Source organism: Metopolophium dirhodum, chromosome 7 (genome assembly GCF_019925205.1).
Source record: "Metopolophium dirhodum isolate CAU chromosome 7, ASM1992520v1, whole genome shotgun sequence".
NCBI lineage: Eukaryota > Metazoa > Arthropoda > Insecta > Hemiptera > Aphididae > Metopolophium > Metopolophium dirhodum.
In genome coordinates, this window is record NC_083566.1 from 2,475,571 (window position 1) to 2,493,819 (window position 18,249).

The 18,249-nt window shown below is 29.0% G+C and overlaps 1 protein-coding gene across 3 annotated transcripts; it reads left to right on the forward strand.

Annotated features, from left to right (window-relative positions):
• The first annotated feature begins 2,344 nt into the window (after positions 1–2,344).
• On the forward strand, positions 2,345–17,608 carry LOC132949677 (transcriptional activator protein Pur-beta-B). 3 transcript variants are annotated; one of them, XM_061020672.1, is made up of 7 exons: positions 2,345–2,603; positions 3,360–3,395; positions 13,970–14,088; positions 14,247–14,349; positions 15,070–15,188; positions 15,292–15,519; positions 15,615–17,608. In XM_061020672.1, the coding sequence occupies exons 1-7, from the start codon at positions 2,561–2,563 to the stop codon at positions 15,771–15,773; spliced, it is 807 nt and encodes a 268-aa protein (XP_060876655.1). In that variant the 5' UTR covers positions 2,345–2,560; the 3' UTR covers positions 15,774–17,608. The 3 variants fall into 3 exon arrangements, with proteins under 3 accessions (XP_060876655.1, XP_060876653.1, XP_060876654.1); XM_061020670.1 differs by having other exon boundaries at positions 2,348–2,603; positions 15,292–15,531; XM_061020671.1 differs by lacking the exon at positions 2,345–2,603 and adding an exon at positions 2,652–3,198 and having other exon boundaries at positions 15,292–15,531.
• Positions 17,609–18,249: the final 641 nt, after the last annotated feature.

Below are 18,249 nucleotides of genomic sequence, written 5' to 3' on the forward strand. Positions count from 1 at the left end.
TACTACGTATAAAAATATTGAAAATAAACTATTGAACAATATATAGGCTATAGGCATTAGCCAATATAGAGGTACTTAACTGATTCAATATGCTACCCCTATTTATTTTTGAGTGTGCGCCACTGATAATATAATGTTCACTGTTCTGTTTATGTTACCTACCTATCAATTAAAATTATCATTACCAATGATAATTTTTAGCAATATTTGCATTATTTTTAAAACTGTATGCTTGAGCTTGACTCGACTACTCGTGTTCAGGAGCGGTTCTAGAGACATGGTTAGGGTCGTGTTGCTTTGAGACAATAGAGACGTCATATTAACAAAACAATCCGACAGTGTATATTGTATAATAAAGTCAATATCAGGTTCAAGGTTATAATAAAGTTATAACTTATTATAGCACGCTGTAAGAGATATTATAGTTATTACAAGGTTCATATCTTATTCCTTTATGGCTATACAGTTTATTCTTAAATGATTATTAAATATTGTACATTGTATGATACAATAATATATAATATGTATTATAAAAAAAATAGGTAAGTATAACCTGTTTAGCTAGGTACCGATAAGGATAGGATATTATTAGGGGATCTAGGACGTTTTCCCACATGCCTTTGCCCCGAATCATTAGAGCCCCCACCCCTCCCCCACGGACAAAAAATTAAAATTTTAAATATTAAACAATAATATAGCATGCAAATCATTAAATGAACAACTTTTTTAAATTAATATATAAATATAATTCAGATTAGAACGTCATAATAATACTAATACAAAATTCAATAATACAATAATTATATTAAACAAAGAAAATTAAATAATAAAAATCAAAAAATCTAACTAATTTATTTTATTTTTGGAAGATAGCTGATAAGTCACAGGAGTTAAAAAATTCAAAACATCTTCATTTGAAAAATGTTCACATCACTTTTTTAACATATAATCATAACTACCCAAATTATTATAGAAAGCACCTGTTCTATAATTCAAAATTGTAATAGACGATAGCGATGCACTAGAGTTGCTAATTTGTAGAGCTTCAATGAAAAGCCAAATACTTGGATGATTGACACGGATGAGTGTTGTAAAGTGTAAACTTATTATTCCACCTTCGAAATATTATTTGTTCTAACTGTATCAGTTTTAGTTATAAAAAAAAATATTCCTTAATAAAAATAATTATATATCACATCAGGGGGGAAACGTCCGATACCGCTAAAAAAACCTTGGGAAAAAAGGCATGGGAGGGAAGTCCAAAATATACCTGCCCTTTATATAAGTAGGTATCCAGTATTCCAGTGTATTATACATATTTATGTATGTGAGTATATATATACTATAATGTATGTATCGATTATGCCACTAAAGTACTAGACCACTTTTTATAATTATGAAATATTGGCCTTGATGCAAGCGTATTTTTTACAGAAATAATTCAAAAATAATTATATAAATATTTAATAAACGTATGTATTATATTTTATTTAAAATATAGCAACCTCCCACACAGCCTTTTTCGCCGTTTGAGCAAATGACTGGGAGCTAGGGCATTGATGCAATTATATATTTATATATTTTAATATTTTATACCTCTATATAGTTCACTCTAAATTCAATCGCATTCTTCAAATGCAGAATGTCAATTGCAAAATCAGAATTATCTTTTCGTCTTCAGAACCCCTAGGTCCTCATCACCCACCACACAGATGATTGAAGGCTACGAGTTTACCGATCGAAAGCCCGGAACGGCTGCTGATGGGCCGGGTGGGGTGATTAATACCCACCCGCAAAGTGCGCCGACGTCGTTACTCGTTACATAATAATATAACTCTACAATATAAGGTAGGTACTAGGTACTATGTACATAATTTATTTATGTGTTATAATTTTATAAATGTTATAATATTACGCGGACAGCTGCTATACAGTTACGATCAGCTGGCAAGTTGCGCCGCGCGAAAACGGTCGATCTATACTCTAGCAGATGGCGCGGCGCCGCGGTGTAGCGGGTGTGCGCACGCACGCCAACGGTTCATCGACGCCGCCGATCAGCAGCTGATCGTCCGTACAAGGAACTTTCCGGCGCGTAAAAAACGAAAATTGACGGTCAAAGAACGAGCGAAACTGCGCGCGTGCGTTAAACGACGAGGTGTTCGGGTGGTCGTGGAGGTGACTGGGGGGGTGACTGGGAGACTGAGCGAGCGCTAGCGCGCGCGCGCGCGCGCCTTGCATTTTGAGTGCCCCCGCCAGAGAGTGGTCAGAGAGTGAGAGTGCGAGCCCGCCGACTGCTGACGGACGAGGGAACGGCGGCAAGTAGCGGGGAAACGGCAAAAAATCGTTCGGCCGGCTGTGCGTCGGTGGCGTCGTCGTGTGTCGGTGTGCGCGCGTGTTCTCGTGTTGGTGTGTGTGTGTGTGTGTGTGTGCGGTGGTGGTGCTTGAGCGTGCGAGCGACCGAACAGAGGAGTCGCTCAGACGGGCGACGAGTGTGTGAACTGTGTGTGTGCGCGCCAAGTAGAGCGGGGCGGCGGTTTGTGTGACTGTGCGTTGTCGGACGATGTCGGACCGAGAGAGCGGCGATGATCAGCCCCAGAGCCAAAGTGAGTTTGTTGATTTAAATGCATCGCGTAAACACCGGGGACGGCGCGCGCGATAAAACGGCGGCGTGAGCGTACGACCTGCCGCGGTTTCCCGGGAGATAACGGATTCGTAAATCCAAGATGGCTGACCCCGAGCAGCCGCATAGGTGATACCGCATTCATTGCGCCGGTATAAAGTATTGCTTTTTCTCCCCGGACCGGCGCTCGTAACTATTATCGCTATTATCGCTCGCATCACTCTTGTCCAGACTCCAGAGTCCGTGTGGTTGGTTTCCCTTGTTCCCGCGACATATGACCGCACACACACACACACACACACACACACACACTAGTCATCCCCCCTAACATATGTCCGTGCATTTGTCTCGTTCCTTTTCTTTTGTCGCGACGAAATTGAATTAACAGATAAAACGGCTGACAATCTGGCTACATTCCTCGACATAAAAATAAAACCAACCCCATGACCCAGGGACTGTAGTTAGGTTCGTGGATTCCCATCTTCGGGTAACGCGCCATTTGTCTTGCTGGTATTGCCGGTCGTCGAAATAACGATTTAACATGTCCTCCGGAGACGCGAGACTGAGTCGGAGACGAGGTACTTGTTTTTATCATGTCAATCAGTGGTCCCACTAGCATTTGACTGCTACTAGACGTCACTGCTATGCTCACCCCTTACTAGACGATATTGATGCGCAAACAATGTTTTACTACTCTGGCAATCGTCTAATCTGTACATTTTTCATTTTTGATTTCCAGGGCAAGCTTCAAATGGAGCTACAGGTTCTGATTCTGGTAAGACTAATGTAATATCTTACTCATTTTTTTTTTATTTTTCATAATTGCCTGTTGATACTACTTTGGTACCAAGTAAAAATATAAGTGTTTCTTTAATATAAGGTATTGTAACTGTAAAGACTAATGATGTTTTATTATATTATCATGTCAGGTATTATACCATAGTTACTTTTTTTTAAACATTAAGGATTTAATTTGTACGTTTGGCTTGATTCAAGATTAGAAAATTCCAATCTATAGGTATCCGGAACTGTTACATTTGTTATGCTTTGAAATAATGGTTTATTTTAATAATTTAAACCAGATGAATAACATAATAATTTAATCTATATTAACTACCGATGCTTGAGGTATAATATTATAATTTAATAGTTTATCAATTTACCTACCTATTATTTAAAATTAGCTATAGTGTGTTATTAGTTATCATTAAATTATTTTAATATTATCATATTAAAAAAAAAAATTTCAATTTATAATAAGCATAATTAGATATATCATGATTTTGTACTGATATTTAATGGTTAATAATATAGTTTTTAATATATATGTATAGTATATACAATATACTGTGTATAGAGTACACATATATTTATGTGTCTGTTAATGTGATCTGCTGAGCGTACAATTTGGTATGTTATGTGTTTGTAAGACAGAGAGAACGCATGCGGGTGTAGCGCCCTCTTAATAAATAACCACATTTAGGTATACACTAATTTGTGTAGCTCACAAATAAATCTAAGATATAAGAAATTTGCTTTAAATTGTGATTACCAGGGCTAGAATTTGTTTGCAATAAAAAACGGTAAAATATGCATTTTATTTACCAAAATATGCAAAAATATGCATTTATATTTTTATAAGATAAACACAAAAATATAGTTACAAAAAAAATATTTTTTTGTTGAAATACATCAGTGATTAGCTGTTCGTCTTTAGGGTCACGTTACCAGTTTTTCAAATTTTTCACAATTCTATAAAATTTGAAAATTAAATTTTATATTTTAGTTGCCACTTCAATTATAAGACTTTTACACTAATCTACTACCTGATACGTATTTAGGGGGGGAGGGTTGATAGGGTGTATTATATCGAAAAAAAACGACTTTACGGGAGTAGCTTTGTAGAATTGTCGGATTCTGATGACATTTTTTTTATCTGAAAGAAGAAGACTTCCTACAGCCCACACCAATCTCTGATTTTGTATTTTATTTCAAATAATTGTATTAAAAAATTTTTAAAAAAAATGCTTTTTATCTTGTATTTTTTTAGACATATTATAAAGTTAGAGAATGAAATATTGAAAAACAGAGATCGATGCGGGCTGTAGAATACTTCTCTCTAGCAATTAAATAAAAATTATGAAATTTGGTTGATTCTATAAGGTGGTATCATTATTCCCGCAGAATATATTTTTGAGGACAAAATGGCATCGGCATCGGGCGTCTTAATATAATATAATTGAGAAAAAAAAATAATTTAGAAATAAATTTTATAATTCACATTCACTACTAGTGTTACATGCTACGATCACATATTTTTTCAAATTTTCGAAAATGAATGTCAAATTATTTAATCTTTTATCGCATACCTAATATTGTACCATAGGATTGTATTTATAAAAATAAAATTTATGTTTGACAAAAAACCAAGTATTATGAAATTTACTATAAAACATTTATTTTTCGCATTCTTATAATCAAAATGTACAATAATATTCATTTTATTCAATATATGCAATAATATGCATTTCATCCAAAATATGCAAAAACATGCAAAATACAAATACCACCATTTATCTCATCATGAGGTGATTCGTGGACATTACTGACGAAATCAATAATCAGAAGTCGCAAAAAAAACATGCTTTTGCATATAAATCCTAGCCCTGGTGATTACTATCAATAAAGCTTATTCAATAATTAACTATCATTATCTTGTGGAGATAATATTAAAAGAATTTGAATTAGGTATTTATGTGCATTTTTTTTTAGAAGAATCCTTGATTCATTACATTTTGATTGATAAGGAAAAGTTATTTTTATTTGATATTCAATAGCAGAGAAGTAGAGATCTAATATTCATGGTTAATAGGAATGTCTTTATCTATAATATAATTATGCTATTATGGTAGTGGTAAAATTTAGATACCACGGCCAGTGGTTTCTTCAATTTTCCTAAAAATAATAATTAAAACCAATATAAAAATGTAATTTTTAAGATAGTAGAACACTAAAAAGAGGGTGTCCAAAAATATAATAGGTAAGCCCCCCAATGGCAGCAAGTTACCTTGGTCTGGTCCTTGAGCAGGGTTGGCCAACTACATCTTACTATTATTTAATATTTGTCCACTATCTCGTTAAAATGTTTTATATTCAAATCAAGCTGTTAAGATGTAGGTACAATAAAAAAAATTGATCAAATACATTGTGTTACAATATCCTAATAAATTTTAATTCTTGTGCCATCAAGAATATATTTTTTTATATGGCCCGCGATTAAAAAAGTGGTGAGCACTGATTTTTTTTTTAATTTATACAATTTTTAATATTTAAAATTACATAAATTATCAACTAAAAGCAGTGGCAGGTTGTGATGGTTCTATAAATTATGGTTAGCAAATAACCCAATATAATCAAATATTTGTTCATTAATTTAGGTTATTACAGTTCCTTAACTTAATTAATATTTATTTAATTGCTTTCCCTTTGTTAATGGCAACCATACCAGGTGCCTAAATAGAATACATTTTTGTTAAATCACATCTTATGTGTATTAAGTGTATAAATGTTAATAGGTAATTACTAATTATCATTATTTATTTATTACATTCAGATTTAAATACTTTTCCTTACCTAGGAAATGTAAAGATTAGAAAGTATTATGAGAACTATGAGTATTATGAGTACAAATACATATACTATTAACAAATACATTATTTTAATAATATTATTATATAGGCAGGTAGTTTTTTTTAAGAACAGAATAATCTAGTCTCCCAATTAGTTTTTTGTATCGTTATTGATGAATATATTATGTTTTTTTCTTTTGTCGTCATATTTTAGATACGTTTGACTGTAATAATAAAATATTCTTAAAAAACCAATATACACTTGTACAAATTACAATTAAAACCTAAATTAATATGATAAAAGTTATGTTTTACATAATTTTGTTAGAATATTTTGCTGAGTAAACAATGTAATAGGAGTATTTTTGATATGTAATTTCCTAAAATATTGTGCATCCATATTTCGAGTATTGAAAATAAACAAATAAAAGAATTGAATATAGTATTAAAAATTATAATTCTCCATAATGTGTGTATATTTATTTTTATTTTTATTCCATCACAATTTAGTTTTTAACAATCTGTACTACATTATTATATCTATTAAATTCAGCCACGTTAAATTATATCATTTTTTTTTTTTATACTATTTTTACTTGCGTTGGTTGACAATTGATAAAACATCAGAGAAATACCATTGTACGAAATAATTTCTGTCAAAAAAATAATAATGGGTTATTATCTATATTTTATGAATAATATTATTCATTTATTTATGTTCCCATAGTTCTTAATTGAATGTTGAGTAAATTTGTGGCAAATAGTACCTGGTTGATGCAAATATGATTTATTTTATAGAAGATCAAAATTCTATATATTATATATATTAAATATATTTTATAGAAATTTAAAATGAAAAAAACATTTTTCTTGAATATATAATACTAATATAAGTAATAAAGATAGTTAAGAAACAATTAAAAATTAAATTTGTATTTCTGTTGATAATTTAAAAAAAAGTAAATTTTGAGTGAAGTCAATTAGTTGGTGGACTTCATTGAACTGAGTAAAATACACTTCAGCTGTTCAGATCTATTATTCCATTAAAAAATAATTAACCATTTTGCATTACATTACTTAGGTAGTTTAGTCCAATATGTTCTAGTAATATATCAGTAAACAAATGTTAATTTATCAATGTTTTTTTATTTGTAAGACATAACTCAATTCTTAATTGCACTAGGTATTATAAAGAAATTAAAGAAAAGGTGGAAAGATAATTGTTGCCCACCTATTATATGAATTATAATATAATAATTGTATATTATATACATACATTCTTCATTAACTTTTGTGCTATGTATTTTATTTAACATTTCTCTATTGATTTCTTTATCTCTAATTCCTGAAGTTTGTTTAATTGCCTACCCACAAAAACTCTAAATAACTATAATAAAAAATTATATTATTATAATATTATATAATTAGTTATATTCAAACAAATAACTAATATATTATATTATATTGTTTTGGTATTTTTATTGAATTGACATTTATGATTTGAATTGACAATGTTTCAACTTTCAATGCATTAATGGGGTAATCCCATGTGATTATTTATGCAATTCGGGTATGTGTATTTATCGTTGGATCACGTTAATCGTCCTATATTTAAGCGGGGGTGGGGATGACTGACGTCTGAGTCATTCGGTCTTCCGTAAGAGACGCGTCACCGCAACCAAAAGATTCGTAATTATTTCCAAGCACATGGTTCTGTAGGGAATGGGCATGACACGGAATATACAACCAAATATCAGTTGTGGTTTGCGATCAGTCGATGTCTAATGTTTTGGTGTAGTTATAAAGTGTTGACTGGTGTATATAATTTATGAATGGAGATATCATCAAATGAGGCGGGTGCCGGCTTAAACGCTGGGCGTACTTCGGAAGATAATGTCAATTGGAATTTTGGAAGAATATCTTACTGGCAGTCATCCCTTGGTAATCTATTGGATATTTTTAAATTAACACAAAATTCCTACCCTAGATTATTATATTTTATAAATGATTTCATAAATTTGTAATAATTAAATATATATATTTTTATTAAAAAATAATCAAATATAAATAATTAGATAGATATGTAAATATGTATATAATTTATCATTGAATACATTATCTAAATTCTAAACTAAAGAATTTCTCTACAAAATACGTTTAATATGATAATGAGAATTTCCTATTTATGGTTCACTGGTCAACGACCTGATTGGGTTGATTTTATTATAAATGTTAAACGTAAGTTATTCTTCGAATCTGGTTGTATTTTGTAAATAGGGATGGTAATATGGTATAAAATATAGACGTTATTTAGGTAAAATTAATTATACGTACAAAAATATACCTGATTTATTAGACAATCAACATTTTACAAGCATAATATAATATTTATATTTTGAATGTGGTGGTAGTTGTTATCTTCTGTTTCTAGGACGCCCCCCCCCCCCCCGTGCCTTCTCCACCGGGCAAAATATTAAACAATAGTATACAATGCAAATCAAATAAATGTACTGTTTACGAGATTTTTTATCAAATAATTATTATTGTTAACCTAATATATAAATATAATTCAATAATACTTTTACATAGGTAACTTTGGTTTATCAATCCATTATCATACCCATTTAATTGGTTAATAAATCCATAACGGGAATGATGACAGTCGATAGATGCCGATATGATAATCGTAATATCGTATATTTCGGGTAAAACAAAAAAACCTATTTTTCAACTCATTATTATGTGTAAAAAAAAATATATTTATTCAGGGGGGGAGTTGTTGTTTGACTAATAAGTAATAAATCACGATACGTATAAACTAAATAGTAAAAAATAAAAATGTATTTTTTAAATTTCTGTTTGGTAAAAATATGTACTGTTTAAAAAACGATAAATTGAAGAATTTTATCCGATTTATTTTCCATATTATAATAGATGTATACGTTTTCTGTTGATATGTATATTATTTTTAATTTATCAATACAAATTTTATAAGTACACTTATACATATACATTTATAATTATGTTGGACCGTTATGTATTATGACCATTTAATATAAGAAATATTATAACATTATAGTATTTATTTATGACTAATGCATGCATATTGCATATTATGTAGTATAATAATATTATGCCCATTCTATAAAAAATAGTTCTTAACTCTTATTTCGAAAACTGCGTTTACATTTTGAATAGAACAGTATTGTTTATCATAAAAATGACAATTTAAAAAGAAAGTGGTTTTTCGGGGGTTTTACCAATAATTATTATGTTAATGTAATTAACTAATAAACCAACACTTAACTACTATATTACAATAAAATTAATGGCATTGGAATTAAACTAATGAGTACTGATTACCAATCTTTCTTTCAAATTTTCTAATGAAAGAATAGTTCAAAAAGAAAATATACGTGTTAGAAATGTATACTATATTGGAAGTCCATACCAACTACGAAAAGACGTGAGGACAGCGATCAGTATACAATTATTTATTGTACTTATTTCTTGATTTGTTTGATCGGTTACGATCCTCTTTTATTTTAACGTAGTACCTTTTTGCCTTTTGGTAAAGTTAAATGATTAAATTATTTTAGAAAATCTATTTTTAAATTGTTGTTATTTTAGATTTGATTTATCAGCCATCATAATATTGTCATAACAACATCCAAGATAAAAGATAACACACATAATACATCATATTAACATGTACCACGTACTTTAAGTTTACGCGGTGTCCCATGAAAATCTAGCGAGTCCGACGATTTCAACTCTGATCGTGCTATTCTGAAAATGCAGAAAAATAAAGCTGTTTTGTTTTTCGTCGGACTCGCCCGTAGTACACGGCGTTAATAGATTTTGAGTGATGCGATGTATGTTTTTTTCTGTATACACTATTTGTAGTATAATTAATGCTTGAATTTTGGGGGTGGATTCTAGTAGCAAAATGGATCTAGATGGTACTTTTGAAAGCTCAAAATAGAAAATTACCTAGTGGTTTTTAAAATAAAAAAAAAGTGGGTAAGTCGTAAGTGGATGTCGCTTTGCTGTACAGTAGGTTACAAGTAATGGTTAATGGATGGTATTAAATTTGAATTCAATGATATAATATCATCGTATAAAAAAAACGATTCCGAGCGAAAACGGTCAGTCAGCCAATATAATATATAATAATAGTATTATTGTGAAAAAAGTAAATTATATTATATAACCTATTTACGTGGAACCTTGTTTTAAATTTTCAATCTTTAGCTATAAAAGTTATTATATATTATAATATATTTATAGAAAAAAAAATTGAAAACTGACAATGTCCATAAACAGCTCAGAAAGAGTCAAAATATTTTTAAAATTTTATGGTGTATAGGCAATGAAAATATAAACATTCAGTAAAATTTTCATATATCCACAGTTATTTGTTTTTGAGTAACAATAAAATAACAAAACCGCTACATGAGAAATCGATTGAATATTCAATATTGTAAAAATATGTATCTAAAATGTAATTTGATTTGCTAGTAGACATTTTATTTTTATATAAAGGTAGACAAACTTATGAATAATCTTGTATTACATTTTTAAATCTTAGATTGTTAGGTTATGAATTCTAATTACATTTAAATACATTTTATGAATTCTCAACTCAAAATAATTTGCTAATTTTCGTGATTTTCCGTATTTTGTCAATGTTTGAACTATTTAAAAAAACCGTGACTAAAGATTTTAATATTTTTCGAATGTCATTGTAACAATATCTGAGGAGCCTTATATTAAATTTTCAAGCATTTTTAGCTTACAAATAAAATTTTATTGTCATGCATTGAAAAAAAGACAAATACAATTGGAAACTGAAAATGTTCCTAAACAGTTCAAAACAAATGAAAATATTTTTAAAATGTCACGTATATAATTATATATATTCATTTGTTTTAGAATTACACCAAAAACCAAAATCGTTTTTGTGGAAAACTGATTTTGCAAAAAATTCCCGTCTTTCCTTAATTTGTATGTTGTTTTTCCCATCGCTTATGAAAACTTTTGACAATTTTAAAATTTGACCTCCCGAATGCACCAACTAGATTTACTTTCCCATCGAACAAGATACTATTAAAGAAAATCGAAGCAGTTATACTGCCCCAAACCGTAATGACAGATAAAAAAAAACATATTGTTAAATCAATACATTCTTCGTTCCACTCAGAATCTAAAAGGAATTTGTACGCAAAATCAATTAAGTTTTTTGTATAATATGTAGCAAAAATGAATAGCTAGATACTTTTTTCACCGAATGTTCATATTATTATTTCCTACACATCGTATAATTTTATAAATAATTTGACAATTTTTAAGCTTTTAAAATTGTCTAAGTTCCACATAAGTAGGTCTGTCTGATACTAAAAAATCTAATTTTATTATAAACAGAATTCATTTTTATATACATTTTAAGTTAAAATTTGGACGAAATAGGATATTAAAACGAAGAATTACTATTTTTGTTCTCTTGTTGTAATTCAAAAATATTTTTCGTGGTAATTTGAAACTTTTAACGTAAATATTATTATTATATTTTATATACCTACACCATAACATTTAGATTCATTTTATGCTATCGCCTATTTATAGATTATGCCGTATTACTAATAGTAAAACAAATTACTATTAGAATTAATTGTAATATATTTTAATAAGCTTACGTTTACTATCTCGGCTCAAAATCGTTTTTCGTAGGAAATGATTTGCCATTGAATTCAAATTTAACACATCCATTACCGTACCTATACTTAAGAGGATGTCAGCGCACTATTGGTTTTCTCTCTCTCGCCCACGCGCAACATAGACAAAACGCATTTGCGCAGAATCGTTTTTTTTATGTTTTTAAGTAATCTTAGAGTAAAAATTACAAAAAAAAATAGAGAATAATATTTTTGAGGGAATGTCATATCGATTTCTCTAAATATTGTTTCAAAACAATTTAAACATCATTTAAATTTACAACATTTTTTTGTTTATTTTGAAACTCAAATACAAAGTCAAATAACAATACAATCTAAAATCGATATGACATTCCCTCAAAAATATTATTCTCTATCTTTTTTGTAACGGGTGATTTTACTCTAAGATTACTTGCAGACATAGAAAAAACGATTCTGCGCAAATGCGTTTTGTCTATGTGGCGCGTGTGTCAAAGAGAGAAAACAAATAGTGCGCTGACATCCTCTTAATAGAAATCTAGATAATAGTCATATTTTTAGCATTCCAAAAATGTACACAAAATGATTTTGTTTATATTGTATCGTTATTTTGAGATATCCGGCCAGTATTAATAAATATAAGTTAAACCTAGTATAATGAGAATTTAAGACTGGCTACAGCGTTTTCCGTCGCATAAATTAATTGTACAAACGGTATAAACGCGGCGTTATCCTTCACCTGCATAGCCCATCCCATATTTTTAAACGCGTAAAATTAGGAGTGTGCATTTTCATTACTTTATCGTTCTTCCGCCAAAACGCAGGCTCGACAGCGATTTCCGTAGTGGACATGAGTAAATGACGTATGGCTCACTCAAATTGAAAACAATGAATATTGAATTCTACTGAAAATGTCGTGTATAGCCCCCACCTAATTAATAATCAAGATGGTTTGTTTAAAATGCTTTTACGATCTTAATTACGTTATTTATTTATTCTTATGCTGTGTATTTTTATGTTTCACCATTAACTACAAAATCCTCAAACACAAGTATACATTTTTTTATTATTTCGATTTATGGTGGGTATATATTTTCCGACAGGTGATGGGTGAAGCTATAGTATTTTTTAATCGTTAGTTTTATTTCCATCAATTTAAAAGTGTTCAATACTTATTCTGAAAATAAATATTTAAATTTTTCAATTACAGTTTATTAAATACAAAATATTTACGTTTGAATATAATATATTATCATCGTTGGTATTATGTGTTCAGTACTTTAAGTTTTAATCTTGTATGTAAAGGACTTAACAAAATACAATTTAAAATTGCATTTCTTATCTAAAATATACAATTTATTTATGGTACCTAGGTATACTTGGTTATCTGTTTGGTTTAATTTATAATTTTTTTTTTTCTTAATATTAATTTTGAATAATGTCGTTTTGGTAAATCTGTTTAGTTTTTAAACATTTTGCGCAGTATTATAAGTGTTCAATTTAAAAAGCCCCTCTAAACTATTCCGTAAAATAAATTTAAAAAAATATAAATTATTTCTCGTGATGGTGCTATCCGCAGCCCTTTATGCGGCGAGTCAGCTGACGTGACCCACTTATTGAGCGCCCTGACCTAATCCCTACCAGTAGTGTTGTTGCCATCCCCAAGTGTTGTACCCCTTTAGTCGTGTTGCTCCGCTGTTGATCTTTTGTTAGCGAAATATGACCTTAAATGTTTCCAGTTATCGTTTTAATGTTAACAAAAAATTATGTACGTTTGCAAGTCATTCGATTTAAGCTGGTATTAAAATAAAATGCAAAACCGCGACTTGCAAAACGAGTACATCATGTCAGATATCGATAGGGAAATTATATTCGGTACAACATATCTATTGTGATGTTTTTTAATAGTTAATTTTTTTTGTTTATTCTTTTATATTTCTAGATAGATAATAATTATTTGTTAAATTATATCCACGGAAAGTTTATACAAATTAATTTATTCACATAAATTTTTTATTGTAATATAGGTCAACAACAGCAAAGCAATGAGCAAGAACTGGCCACCAAAATGCTTCAAATACAATCAAAACGTTTTTACTTAGATGTTAAACAAAATAGAAGAGGAAAGTTTATAAAAGTCGCTGAAGTAAGTATTATATTATTTGTTAATTTAGTTGAAAATCACTGTGTTCAACATCAGTTTTAATTGAAAAAAAAAGTAATTTAAGGTACCCCCAAAAATGTGTTAAAATGTTTAAATGTATGTCTTTTTAAACATTCTTAATTATTTTTATCATTTTATAGATTGGAGCTGATGGTAGAAGAAGTCAAATTTTTTTGGCTTTGTCGACTGCGGCCGATTTTAGAGATCATCTTGGTACTTTCAGCGAGTTCTATTCACAATTAGGTAAATATTCTTGAGCTTTAAGGTAATTAGTGAAATAATAAATTGTTATTACCTGTTAGCTATACATTTTAGTTAGCCATACAAATAAATAAATACATTTTAGTTTACCTCTATAAAATCTAAGATATGTTATTCAAAGAAATTTATATTTTATATGATTTTTAGAATTATTACCTACTTGGCTACTTAAGTATTGAAGTATAATAATAATTAATAATTGTTTTATTGGACATTTGGTCATAAATATAATCCCTTGTATAACACATTTTAAGGTAGCGATAATCAGTGCAAGTTACATCATTCTGTTCCTTAATATTTTCAATATTTTCTCATTTCAAAACCCTTTATCTAATCTAGAATCAAAGAATTAATGTATATTGTCAGTTCGCTTTGTAAGTTGAACATAAATGTTTTGCCATTAAGTATAAACTAATTATACCAAACCATATGCCTAAGTTTAGATTAAAAATCTGAACTAAATTGAATGAAGAATGATAAAAGAACATTTTAATGAAATTATTGTTAAGGTGAATATAGTATAATATTTTTGTCATCGTTTTGCTGACATAATATTATAAAATTTAAATAGTTTGATTCTGTTTGGTATGACGGGATAGATTAAAAAAAATTGTAAGCTTGGTTTGGGTTGATCAACTGAGTTTAATTTTTTATGTATATCTTAAATTTGTATGTTAAATATAAATAAACATATTTGTATAGGACCGCCCAATCCAGACACCGTTCCTGAAGATGGAAAATTGAAGTCCGAAATGATGATCAAGGACAACCGTCGTTATTATTTAGACCTAAAGGAGAACGCTCGTGGAAGATTTCTTCGTGTAAGTGAATATTTTTGTTTTTCTAAAAACAAATTTACTAAATTTAGAAATTATATAATATGGTGTATTTATCATTTATTTTATGGTGTTACCCATGATATAGGTCTCCCAGACCATAACTCGTGGTGGCCCACGTTCTCAAGTTGCTATCCCAGCGCAAGGGATGATTGAGTTCCGTGATAATTTGACGGATCTATTAGATGAATTTGGTACAGATGATGGTGGCTTCAAAGGTGACTTGCCTGATGGTCGTCACATGAGGGTTGATAACAAAAATTTTTATTTTGATGTTGGCCAAAATAATCGTGGCATTTACATGCGCATATCGGAGGTAACAACTACGGCAAGTCTAAATTACTCTTCATTAAACCATCTAATATTTTTTTTTTAAATTTAATTGTAAACTAATTTTATTTTAAATATTAGGTTAAAGGAAACTTTAGAACGGCAATCACTGTGCCAGAAAAGTCATGGTCCCGCTTCCGCGATTATTTCAGGGACTATTGCGAAAAGATGGCTGAGTGCAACGAAAAAAGCACTACAGCAACAACTTCAGTGCCAGCTGAAAGTGTCAGTCCACAATAAACCTCCATGTATAAAAAGTTATAAAAAAAAATATATAATTACATTTTTTTTTTCACACAAGCAAACAAATGAAATTTAAAAAATGTTTTAAATTAATTTAGCAGGTCTAACGAATAGTATAAAATGACAAGGTGGTGGGGATGATATTCAATTCGTCCTAAAGGAATGTGAATTTACTAAGGCATCTGATTTATGTTCTAATTGCACATGAGTTTACCAACTGATTGTGCAATGTTAAAGTCTTTTCTAGCTTGTTGTTTAAGTGTTGTTCCATCTCATAATTTCTCCATTAGTGCAATATTTGTTGAACATTTTTTTTAAATTCTAGTAACTACCAGATTGATGTTTTTGTTTTATATTTTATTATGAAAATTGTTGTTTAAATTTTATCCCGAAAGTTGACATTTATTTTGTTAAATATTTTTTTTTAGCTTATTAATCATTCCAAAATTTATTCAGTTATGTTTATTTATTTATTATTTGACATTTTATAATAATTAATGATTACATTATCAATACTTTCGAGTTAACAGTAAATCATTTTATCAAATAACAATTATGCCTGTTACATATTATTTTTTTTGCCTTATCATTTAGTGCTTAAAAAGTTTTAGTGTCTCAAGAGTACAAAATTTAGACAAATTTTCCATAACATAAGAAAAGTTAAAAAGTTAAAATCAATTTAAATATATACAATTATATAACCAATATTATATGTATATAATATAAATGTTTAATTTTGTATTAGATATTCAAAGAAAATATTATGTGTTTATTAGGTTTAAAGAAAAAAAAAACAATTTTATGTATGTCAGCTTTATGTGTACCTATTTTATTTACAGATCTTTTTTCTAGTCTATTAAAAATTAAAATATTTATTCTAACAAAAAAATTATAATTTAATGTTACTAATTAAGATTTTTTCACGTACTTAAAATTTTATTTTGGAAAAAAATTTCTAAGGAATTGTTAAAGTTTGTTGGGTATGGATAGTGATTGGAGGTCATTGTCCTGAGTGGTCTGTGATTTTGAAAGTAGAACAATTGGAAATTATATATATTTTTCTCTGTTATGTTTGGTTCTTTATCATGTTGGGCACGCGTTTCACATATAAAAAAATTGATATGCTCAAAGCGGTTATCTATTTTTTTTTCAGTCAATTAGAAAAGATTTGTGGGAATGTTTAAGTTAAAGGATGCAAACACACTGCCATTCTAAATTTTCCCAAATTAAACAATTTCTTTTTAGTTATTACTTTGTTAACATTTCATATTATATTGCATAATCGTGGAAAAATCTAGCAAATTTTAAATTTATACTATGTTAAATAATTTAAAATATTTGTAAATTAAAAGTATTTATTAGATAACAAATTAAAAATTACTTTTCCCACTTGAAGATTAATTGTATTTTAACTCACATGCAATAGTACCTTCATTATATTATATAATATTATATTCCTTGTTGATTGTTTTAGATTTTTTTTTTTTACTTTATGAATATTTATTTTTCCGTTTGTACTTGTTTTGTACAAAATTTGTTACCAGAATATTATGATTTTGTATAAAACAAGTCACATTATCTGTGTCTGGAGCAAATAAACTAATTGTAACGTGAAAAGATATTTGGACTTGAACTTTTCACTGTACCAATTATTTCCTTTATCTTGAAAAAAAAAGTAATAAGTTTTCTTTAATATCAATTTTGACCTAATAATTGTTTACAGAGTAATTATTTTTTTTTTTTTTTTAATATAAGCTATTGTTCTGTGAAACTATGTTTGAGTTTTTGGAAAATTTAACCACAAAATAAATATCCAATGTATTTATTTATCATTTAAATGTTTTTAACCTCAATCCTTTTAAGAAGATTTCACATACCACACCCACATGTGTTGTCTCCGGCTTACACACGTACGACATAGTCAAAACGTGTTAACGCATTCTTGGTATAATTCGCTCAATTTTGGTTATAGAATAAAAATACCTACTATACAATTAAATTGTGAAAATATTACGGGGGCATGACGGTACATTTTTATCCATTATTCCCAATATAACATTCATTATATCGTTTAGAAATAGCAAAAATTTTAAAATGTCCCTTAACTTTTCAAAAAAAACTCAACGTCTTGCCCCCCGAAATATTATCATCTTTTAATTTTGTAATGTAATAGATGTTTTTTTCCTAACACCAAAATTAAACGAGTTCTACACAGCTTGCGTAAACCCGTTTTGTCTATGTCGTATGTGTGAAAGACGGAGAAGACGCATGCACGTGGGACGTCCTCTTAATATACCTATATATATAATTATAAACATTTTGTGGTAAATATTATGTTATATACTAATATTATATTGCTATCAAGCAATATCTACAATCTACTCAGTAAAATGTTTATGGAAGACTTAGAGGATCAAACTTGAGGTATAGAATTTTGACAAATTTAGTTATCAATTCAAAATTGATAACTGGC

What these genes read in the sequence shown, in the direction of transcription:
- LOC132949677 (XM_061020670.1), top strand. Translation starts at nt 2,561, where the DNA reads ATGTCGGACCGAGAGAGCGGCGATGATCAGCCCCAGAGCCAAA. An exon ending in AGCTACAGGTTCTGATTCTG is followed by an intron (nt 3,396 to 13,969) that starts GTAAGACTAATG and finishes ATTGTAATATAG; the next exon opens with GTCAACAACAGCAAAGCAAT. An exon ending in AGTTTATAAAAGTCGCTGAA is followed by an intron (nt 14,089 to 14,246) that starts GTAAGTATTATA and finishes ATCATTTTATAG; the next exon opens with ATTGGAGCTGATGGTAGAAG.